The 11274-nt window shown below is 35.3% G+C and overlaps 1 protein-coding gene across 1 annotated transcript in view; it reads left to right on the forward strand.

The window, feature by feature from the left end:
- LOC116514202 (guanylate cyclase soluble subunit beta-2-like) overlaps positions 1 to 7776 on the forward strand; it is a 38897-nt gene extending 31121 nt beyond the window's left edge. Inside the window, exons 11-16 of the mRNA XM_032225676.1 lie at positions 360 to 508; positions 1293 to 1439; positions 2123 to 2277; positions 4528 to 4742; positions 5055 to 5192; positions 6806 to 7776. Of these exons, the coding sequence (XP_032081567.1) occupies positions 360 to 508; positions 1293 to 1439; positions 2123 to 2277; positions 4528 to 4742; positions 5055 to 5192; positions 6806 to 6957 (956 nt within the window). The 3' untranslated portion in view covers positions 6958 to 7776. The remainder of the gene's footprint in view (positions 1 to 359; positions 509 to 1292; positions 1440 to 2122; positions 2278 to 4527; positions 4743 to 5054; positions 5193 to 6805) is intronic.
- Positions 7777 to 11274: the final 3498 nt, after the last annotated feature.

The raw sequence follows: 11274 nt of genomic DNA on the forward strand, positions 1-11274 counted from the left end.
GCTTTCTTATGGAATGCATATCTTTTTTTGTAAAGCTGGTATTTTTTTATGTTGAATCTACTGGAGCATTAGTTACAAAAGATCTTAACATAACACAGTACTTTGAATCCCCCCCCCATATCTTTATGAATTTTATCACTTGCCCATTTTATTGGCTGATTCTATTTTCAATGTAATAAAGAAGCTGGATTAATACATTTTGAAAAAAACATTTTACAATTAATATTTTATAAATATATACTAAAATACTAAGTATATTAATACATTTATGCAGTAGGTAGGTTTTCTAATTGATTTTATTATGAAACTAGACATGATTTCTAAAACTCCCCTCTCTTCTTTTTCCTCTTTAACTCTAGGAGAATTCAAAGAATGTACTATATTATTCAGTGATGTTGTGACTTTTACCAACATTTGCGCCCAGTGTGAGCCTATTCAGATAGTGCTCATGTTAAATGCAATGTATCTACGATTTGACAGGTTAACCACAGTACATGATGTCTACAAGGTATTTTCAATTGATATCCAGAAAGTGATATTGTGGGGTGAAAGGAATAGAGATCTCAAAAATAGCTCCTTTGTAACTCTAATCTGATTTATCAGAAGATCATCAGAGTTCTGAATTTGCTTACAGGTTCCCAACAATCTCTGAAAAGTAAAGCATAAATTAAAATATAAAGTGTCTGCACAAGTAAACAAATTAGACAGACCGCTGTCAGTGTTGGTGAGAACTTCTTGTTGGTAGTTCCTTGATTAGGATGTTATTTTCTGCTTGATTGTTTGTATACTAATAAAATAAATAAGAGATAAACCACATTTATACACCATTCAAAAGGGACAATAAAAAAGGTAGTAAACAATCCTCTCTGGCAACCAACAGCTAGATAATCAGGGATTAACACCAGACAAGCAACCAAGCTTAGAGAGAACCAAGGATTCCCAACATTTATTAACATACTTACATAATTTTTCAGTAAAACACTAATGCACAGTGAGATAATTCATATTTAAGATGTGAAAATTCCATGCTGATAAAATATCATATTAAAAAAATGCAAGAGAACAAATAAAGTCTATGTCTCCTTTTGCAATGCCAGGAAGTTTCATCTTGCTACATGAAACCTCACTTGCAAATTGTGAGAGAGCCCCTACAGCAATCTTTTTCTTTCCATTTGTAGAAAGAGAAACTCTGAGAAGTTCCATCTTCAATCTAGCTGTGAACAATATATTTAATGAAACTCAACATGGTCTTTTGAAATAAAAGATGCTGTCTGTTTATTTGTTTTGTTTAGGTTGAAACCATAGGCGATGCCTACATGGTTGTAGGGGGTGTCCCTGTCCCTGTATCAACCCACGCTGAACGGGTTGCCAACTTTGCCCTTGGAATGATCATAGCAGCCAAAAACATTAAAAACCCTGTTTCTGAAAATCCTATTCAAGTGAGTAGAAAAAAGACATGATTTTTGTTTAAATTAAGGCAGCATCAATAGAGAGATAGCATTCAAATCACAAGAAGTGATAGTATCACTTCGTATAGCATGCATTAGTGAGGCCATCCCTGGACTACTGTGCCCAGTTCTGGTCACCATGATATAGGAAAAAAAGAGTTGAGACCCCAGAAAGACTACAGAGAAGAGCAATAAAGATAATAAAGGGTCTGGAGGTTAACCAGATGATGAACAATTAAGGTAACTAGGTAGATCTAACCTATTGAAGAGAAGGATTGGGGTAACATTATAGCTGTTTTGGGGTACTTGTGAGGCTGTTGGTGGTGGTAGGGAGAATCAATTTCTTCTCCAAGGTACCTGATGAGAAGTAATGGGTTGAAGCTTGTTAAAGAGAGTTCCAACCTATACCTAAAGAGAAACTTCCTGACAGTGAGAATAATTAATCAATGGAATAGATTGCCTCCTAGAGTTGTGGAGATTTTCAAGAATAGACTGGACAGCCATTTGACCAGGATGGTATAAAATTTCTTGCCTTGAACAGGGGTTGGATTAAAAGACATCCAAGGTCACTTCCAGCCCTTTGATTCTGTGATTTTTTTAAAAAAGAGCAAATAGGTTCAGCAGTAAGTTTGTTTGTGTTTTTTGTTTAATTATTATTTTGAACTCTTGTTCAGATTAGGGTTGGGATCCACACAGGGTCTGTCCTTGCAGGGGTTGTTGGAGAAAAAATGCCACGTTACTGTTTGTTTGGAGATACAGTGAATATAGCATCCAGGATGGAAAGTCATGGAGTGCCAAATAAAATCCACCTCAGTGGCAGCGTTTATCAGTGAGTAATGTTATTGTTCTTAAACCATTGTTTTATGGACTGGATTGGGTTGGGGAAAATGGTTTTACAGTTATATAGTTTGGATTAGGGATAATATACATTCTTTTATGGAGTGTTTTATAAAAGTTTTAAATTGTCTTTAAAGAAATGAAGTATAATTCATTTTAAAATAAGGTGTATTTACCTTTTAACTGTCTAGATTTAATTCCTTGCACTTGTCCAAAGAATAGAATAATTCTCTTGCTCCCATGTTTCAATAAAACAGAATTATAAACAAAACTCAACTCTCCTCTTCTCTTCTCTCTTTTAAAGGCTTCTTCAAAATTCTTTGAGGCTTTAATAAAAACCAATTTCTGTTTTCCTAACTTTTAAATAGCATTAATCTAAAGAAAAAAATGCATTTTAGTTTTTAATTTGGTATAGTAATTCTGGAAACTAATACTAAAATTACATTCTGCTGAATTTATTGTGACATTAAAAACATAAGACCGAGAGTAATATGGTGATACAAAGATTCTCCCAACAAGAATGAGTGAGCACATGAGTATAACTTTATACAAATCTGTTCAGAATCATTCTGTTCAGTTCAGTGGGCTTATTTCCCAAGTAGAGAAACTTCAGATGAGTTCTATTATGATTCCCAAAATTCACAACAAGGATAGGCAATTGCTATATTGTACCATTTCTTGGGTAGGAAATGATAAAACTTCATCTCTTTGCTTGTTGGATTGATAGCAAGTTTTTGATGGTGTCAAATATTGGAATGGAAGTCTCTGTAGTAACTTTCTATCTTAAATTAAATAAAAAGCCACCCCTCAATTGTATTACATCATTAATATAATAATGCAATCTATACAAATTTGATCAATGTACATTCTGTACCATGATATTAAGAGCTATGGTGGTGTAGTGGTTAGAATGCAGTACTGCAAGGTATTTCTGCTGCCTGCCACCAGCCTGCAATATAGCAGTTCAAATCTCACCAGGCTCAAGGTTGACTCAGGTTTCCATCCTTCTGAGGCGGGTAAAATGAGGACCCAGATTGTTGGGGGCAATATGCTGACTCTGTAAACCTTAGAAAGGGCTGTAAAACACTGTGAAGTAGTATATAAGTCTAAGTGCTATTGCACTTATTAACCTATTTTTTTGAAAGCCACTGTTTGGTTCCTTAACCAATTCTGCCTTGAAATACTCTTTGTTAAGTTTTGCTGTCTTGTTTCTCTGTTGTTGTTTTTTTTTAATTATATTGACAGAAGTTTTTACAAAGATTTTAAAAGTTATAGAAATATAGAAGGCGAAATAGGAAAAGATTATAAAAGAATAAAAGAATTGTTGGAATAACAAAAAAGAAAGAAAAAGAAAGATATCTAAAGAAGTCACTTTTTTGGAGCAGTTACATCTCCACCCTTCCATACTGAATATAATTGTTCTCTTCTTCCCATTAACAAATATTTCTAATCAGTAAATCTCCAAATCAACTTTTCCATTTAGCCATTTTTAGCAAAAAACAAACAAAAAACCACACACCTATGAAGCGTTTCTAGGCTTTTATAAAAATAATTCCTTCCTTGATCAAACAAATCAATTTAGCCATTTCTGCAAACTTCACCTGTCTTTTACATCTTGGTTTAACTCTTCCCCCTGCCACATAAATGCATCTAGGTAAGTCTTTTTGCTACTATTAGGTTTTGCTGCCTTGTTTCTCCGTCACTTCTTTTCCTGTTACTTTTCTGGCAGCCGTATCTCAACATCTATCAAAATGAGATTTCTGTATATCACATTCCATTTTATAATTTAAAACATTCATAGTGATTCACAACAATATGCTAGGTTCCTAATACTGAAATACTGGTGTTGAAGGTGTGTGGTCTTGGCAGGATTGGCAGAAACGTTATAGCTATAAAAGCTTCTCTCTATTTTTCAGATTCATTTCTTGCACCTGGAATTATAGCAGATATTACTGTATCAGTTTTACCAATAAACCAGCCAGTAAAATGGTCAGTTGTGTAGTAATGGTGATTGTCACTATTGCCATTGCTTTAATAAAGACAAACTTTAAGATCTAAAATTTCTGGAACAATAATATGGTGTGTGTGTGTGTGTGTGTGTGTGTAAAAAGCTATTCCATAGAACTTTTCGATTTCCATAAAACTATAGTATTTTCTATAAAACTATTTGCAGAAAGTTTGATTACTGATTTATTGTAGTAAAAAACAACAAACATTTTCCGTTACTACTTTTATGCTTCAGATGCCTCAAAGAAAAGAATTTTGATATTAAGGAAAGAGGAGAAATTGATGTAAAGGGCAAAGGGAAAATGCACACTTATTTTCTGGTCCAAAATACAATTGCAACTGAGAATGAGATCATGGGAAGATCAAGAGAAGATGCTGGCCTCAACCATGAATCTTCTCAATTGTCTCAAGATTGCACGGCTGATGGCATGCAAAACTCTTTCTCACAAGGTACAGGAAATGAAAAGAAATGTATTATTTTATTTGTTTTCTCTTTCTGTTATCCAAATTCTGATGCCATGGTTTATGTATCCAAGACTGTACCACTCATGTATCAAATGAAAGTATTAGCTAGTTTAGGAGGTAATCTCAGGAGTTGTAAAGATGACAGGGGACATTTGAATTCTGTACAATGCAAGCTCATTGGCCTTGGGATACTGACAGGATGATGGGAATGTTCTCCTTGTGGAGAGCATGACTGACTGAAATGGACAATTTCAAACCGCACATTTTCTAGCATTCCTTTTTGTCTTTTCTTTAAAGATGTCCCACTGAATTCAGACAAGGAATTGCCTCCTATCGTACCAATGAAATACGCAGATAGACCCATAGAAAACCACACCAATGTTAAAGGAAGGCATGAATCAAGAGCAAAGGATTTAACAGGTAATAAGATGAAAGGTACACTAATGAGTTTAGGACCATAAAGTCATTCATTTCCATTTCCTCTTCACTAAAGGACATAATATCCATTTTCCCACCATTCTGTGTCTTATAATCATCCAATGGCAGCAGAATGCTTACATTTCTGCAACAGGTTCTCACATTACCCTCTATTCAAGAGAGTGAACCAGGAGGAGAAACGGAATTAAGGTAATGGTGAATTTGTCCATGCAGATTCCCAGTCATCCAGGTCATGGCTGTCCCAAAGGTGCTTTTTCATGTGGCAATTGGACTTTCTGTTTTTTCTTTGAAGATGTTTCATCTAAGAAGCTCAAACCCATTTGCCTTACTCAGGTGACCCTGATGACACAGATAAACCTCCAGGTGGCCTTAATGACTTACTAAAAGAATGCAAATGACCAGCTGTCTGCAAGGAGAATAAATCCTTCCATTCTCCAAATCCAGCCAGAGCTGAAAAAGCTTCTTGGATGAGAAGTGAAACATCTTCAAAGAATAACCAGAAAGTCCAGTTGCCACTTGAAAAAGCACCGTTGGGATAATGTTGAATTGTGAATAAGAGGAAAATTAGTTTCTCTGACTTTTAGTTTTCTAATCATGTTCATTCTCAGGTCCCCTTCAAAACTTAGTCTTGGGGTTGTGCATTAGGGATGCAATTGTTTTGTATCAACTGAATTATGATTGAAATATTTATTGGATTTTGCTGTTACCAGGTTGGAATTCAGGGAGTTGAAGTCCATACTTCTTAAAATTGCTGAAGTTGAGAAACACTGCTTTAGAAAAATAGGACTAACTAAAATGTTTTGATGTAATCTAATCATAAGCTTAAGTAAAATAACTGAATATAATTAAATAGTCATTTCTTATGTATGTAATATTTGTTCTCTTTGTGTAACATTGAAACATTGCATTTGGCAGCTTCTATTGAAGCTCTGGGATGCGGTGGCTCAGTAGATAAGACGCTGAGCTTGACGATCAGAAGGTTGGCAGTTCAGCAGTTCGAATCCCTAGCACCACGTAATGGGGAGAGCTTCCGTTCCTTGTCCCAGCTTCTGCTAACCTAGCAGTTCAAAAGCATGTAAAAAATGCAAGTAAAAAAATAGGGACCACTTTGGTGGGAAGGTAACAGCACTCCATGCACCTTTGGCATTGAGTCATGCTGGCCACATGACCACGGAGATTTCTTCGGACAACGCTGGCTCTTCGGCTTAGAAATGGAGATGAGTACCATCCCTAGAGCCAGAAACGACTAGCATGCATGTGCAGGGGAACCTTTACCTTTACATTATTGAAACTCTGAGAATACTTTCTAAGTATTTATAACAGAGCACATGAGGCCATCAATTGTACTGTATGTGATTGTCTATGATTCTTTAAGAAAGAAAAATTTGGGGAGACATCCTCTCATGTAACATGTCTCTGTTGGAATCAGAGCACTGTGCTACGCAGCAGATGGTTTAGCTATAATGTACTATAAAGTTTAAAGTTTAAACTATAGTTTTAGACTCAACCGAATTTCTAAACATAAGGTGGCTCATGACGTACAGTAACTATTGCCACTGGGCCCATGATCTTAAAGGCTTATCACCAAAGTAACATACATGTCTTTACAGAGAAACTGCTTGATGCAGAGACCTATGCAAGTCTCCATGGTGACCAGCAGCCAAACCAAAATCCATACAATTTCATACAAAGAAGACACAGGCCAGCTGCAGAGACACCACAGATCAGGAATATCAGATCTAATTTTTGTAACCTGTTTTAATGTTCACATTAGAGTATTTCTGTGTCCTATGTTATTATGTTTCATTGTTGAACCCTTGGAACCTTTATGCAACGTCCAGTGATCTAGTATGTGTTTTAAGATTGACATGTCTTTGTTTCACTGGTAGCAATAACAAAACAAATGTCAATATTATTATGGTCATAGTATTGACTTGTCTTATGTATGAGTATAACTTTACCTCATCTATGACACGGGAGAGCCAGTCAGCATATTTTGTAGTGTTTTTTCTCTGATATGTTATATTGCAAAAAAACATTGTTGAAGTCAGTTAACACAACAATTCATATGAACAAGTTCAACTGTTCCCCATTCCTGGCCTCTGAACAATATGTCTCCCATTTATTTGTAGTTTTATATTCACATATGGTTTCAAAGTCCTCCAGAAGTTGCTATCTTTGTTTAGTGTGGATATAACTGTTTTGTCTGTGTAGGCCCTGATATTCATTTTGGAACAGAAGAAATGGTCTGTCCCTCAGTCTTGAGGGACAATACTTGTATTGTACAATATTTTCACCTAAAGACATTGACCAAAGTAAGTCAGTTAGGAAACATGCATTCCAAGAACTCTGTGCAAATTTCAAACCCTATTTTTTACTTATGTTATGACTTAATGATTCATATTTCATAATTGTGTTGAAATCCCATCTTATTGCAGATGCCCCTGTCCTCTCCTCCTCTTACATCCGCACACTCCAAGATATACATAAATAAAGGATAAGGCACCTTCTTTATTTAGAGTTTGGGAAGAAAAATAGTTCAGCCTGCAGCTACAGGTTTCCCTAGCCCTCTAATTCAGTGTTTCTCAACCTTGGCAACTTGAAGATGTCTGGACTTCAAGTCCCAGAATTCCCCAGCCAGCATTCGCTGGCTGGGGAGTTGAAGTCCAGACATCTTTAAGTTGCCAAGGTTGAGAAACACTGCTCTAATTAATCTGACAATATCTTCATCATTGACAGAAATAAGAGCAGAAGGAAGACATCATGGAACTACAAAAAAAAATCTTTTCACTGAAAATGGATGAAATGTTTTTGAATTTATTAATAACTTTATGACTTCCTTATTTAACCTTCCATCACTAAAAATAAAATCAAAGCACTGGTCCACAACTGTGGCTGTCGTCTACAGCTGATTAAGGGAGGAGTATGCTTCCCAACCAGATTTGTTATCTAGTAATTTGAGATGTTTCTTTGTATGGCCATCATTATAAATGTGTTTTCATGATTTATGGTTTTTCTATTTGGGCAATAAATGTTTTATATGCGATATTAAACTAGCCTCTTTTTTATTGTTGTGAAAATAAATGTGATTTAGAAAAATATATTTATCTGATGCACTGATGTGCTGTTTTGCCTACTGATATGTGTAGTCTACATGGGGGAGAGATATATGGACAATGAACTGTTCCAAGGAACACTGCTAATGATGACTAGTATTTTGAGTGACCAAACAAAGGCTAACATAGGAGGCTACATCTTCTTGTATCAATCAGCCATGTTGCTTAAATAAAAGCTAAGTATAATGTAACCTTTTCTACCTGTCCTTGAAACATCCTGGATGTTCTATCTGGAGACTAAATGATGAAACCAGGTGTAGTTCTGAGACAACAAGTCTGTTATGGCCATACATTTTCAACCTATTATCAGGCAACACCAGTGGTGGGATTCAAATTTTTTTACTACCGGTTCTGCAGGTGTGGCTTGTTGGGAATGGCATGGCTTGGTGGGTGTGGCTTGGTGGACATGGCAGGGGAAGGATACTATAAAATCTCTATTTCCTCCCCACTCCAGGGGAAGGTCATTGCAAAATCCCCATTCCCTCCCGATCAGCTGGGACTTGGGAGGCAGAGAATAGATGGGTGCAGGGCCAGTCAGAGGTGGTATTTAATGGTTCTGTGAACTATTCAAAATTTCTGCTACTGGTTCTCCAGAACTGGTCAGAACCTGTTGAATACTACTTTTGGACAACACTAGTCATTGATATTCTGAGTACATTGAAACTGTAATTATTCATGGAAGCTAATAGCATAATGATCACATAAGCCAATTAATGCACATATCAATCAACTCAGATCATGAACGACATAGCTCTTATTTCCATATTTTGAAAATAGAGGTTTAAAAGCAGTACACATGACTGGGCAAGGTTCAAAATAAAAAGGAGATCTGTAGCATTGTTTATATTTCTAATACTTGGCTAGAATGTTGCCTGCCATGAAATACAAATCCTTATAATATAGACTGCTTTAGATGTAATTGAATCAGTAAGAATTAGAGCGTCAATGGTCAAGTCAATTTTTGTCTGTGATACGGACACTTTCACAAAACATCTGCTGAGGCTGATAAAAATAATAGCAAAATATATATTTACCAGAAGACAAATCAATGAGATTGTTTCCTGCCACCCTTTTCACAAGTCAGGATGCTTTCCACCACTTCTGTGTTTTTTTCTAGACACTCTAGTTATTTTCTAAGAATAATCCTGTGACTTTTGTGAATGAGGGGATGGGTATATTAAACTGGGACCACTAAGACTCACCTTAACTTCACATTCAGCCTGGAAACTTCCTGGACAGCTTTGTACTATTTTCAAAGCCAATGCTACCTTGCACGTTTATTGTTGAGGAAGAATATTGGGTGAGAGAATACCAGGTATACTCCCTTGAGGTGCCAAATGAAATTCCTTTGAGATACAGACTAGAAATCTAAATAACATTAAAGCTAAATCAAGATTATCAATCTGAGGAAGGATGATTTGCATCTTCACAGTTTTATTAACCATACTGTTTACAAAATAATAAAACTATAGTTCTGGTTTACAAATAGTCTAAAATTGCTTAAAATCAGATAAAGGGTACAGTCAGTCATGAAACAAGGGAATAGAATGACTAGTCATCAAATTGAATACTGTTATTAATACTACTAACAATAACACCAATACAGTAAAACATTGAATTAACAGACTCCAAGTTAGATGACTTCGGATTGAATGGGCAAAATATCCAAATTTTTATTCCCTGAAATAGGGAGCATGTCCGTTGCATCTTCTGGATAAGATACTTACCGGTAAGAATACAAAGCAAGAAAAATAAAATAATGTTATTTTATTCACATACTGTATTTATGCCGTTTGTATCTCTTCAATTACATACCAATTATTTGGAAACCAATGGAGCACAAAAGAAAAGTATATGGCATATTTTTATGATTGCAAAAATAAATAAATCTAACAATGCTAGAAAGACATGTATTTTCTCTGCAAGGTTTCCCATTATGCACATATCATAAATAGTTCATTTTCCATTTTTTTCCTGCATAAATGTTTTGAATAGAATAACATGAATATATTTGTGAAACCAATGGTTTTATTCCATATAATTTTTGTGCATTTTACTTTTTTGTTGCATCTACTGTTAATTAAAATATATAGCTTAATAAACAATATTATTTTAATATGTCAATATTTATGATGAATGTTAGATGGAAGAACTAAGCACTTTTTTTAAAAAAAAAGCTAGAGAGGAAACTGTTATTCTAATTAAATGCTGTTTAATGCAGTCCTTTAACTAACTGGATTTTTTTTTAGCATGGATGCAAAAGCTGTCCTGATAGTGTCTGTCAGATGTTTTCTTGTCTTCTGGTAGAAAAGTCAGCCAGTGATCTGAAACATTATTTGCTTGGGTGATTCTCTGAAGGTATTTGCCAAAGTACTTTGCATGAAATAACCCAACCCTTGGGCTACATCAAGATAGTTTATTCCCCAAATCTACACAGGTCTCTTCTAAAAAGTCGGCCAGTTCACATGTCCTTTTCAATAATGGTGCTTAATTGTTTTGTGTTCTCACTTTGTAAGCATTTGAAAGAATCTTGATTTCCTGAATAAGGCGACAACAAGAAACTGACAGCCTTTACTTTCCCCCTAGAAAAGAAATGCAGGCAAAAGATTTTAAGTAAGATGCCTTGTTTTTATTTCTTGAGCAAAAACCTATCAATGCAATGCACTAGATTTATTTATGCAAACGGGCCCCACCTCAGAACTGACAGTAGAAAGCTTTTGATGGTCTAGTGCTTGGAAAAAGAAAACATGTGGAAAATGAGATGTTCTGTATAAAAGCACTGAGTGAAATATGCCAACTGTTTTTTAACGTTCATTGATGGTATGCTGTGCTTCAGGCCACATGCTTGTTTCAGTAAGGAAAGTACTCAATATACACTTGGACACAGAATGATAATTATATTCCACAATGGAGCCATTATGTTCTGCACTTCAGCCTTATAAAGATTTCTCATTCGGAAATAT

Source organism: Thamnophis elegans, chromosome 10 (genome assembly GCF_009769535.1).
Source record: "Thamnophis elegans isolate rThaEle1 chromosome 10, rThaEle1.pri, whole genome shotgun sequence".
In the NCBI taxonomy this organism is placed as follows: domain Eukaryota; kingdom Metazoa; phylum Chordata; class Lepidosauria; order Squamata; family Colubridae; genus Thamnophis; species Thamnophis elegans.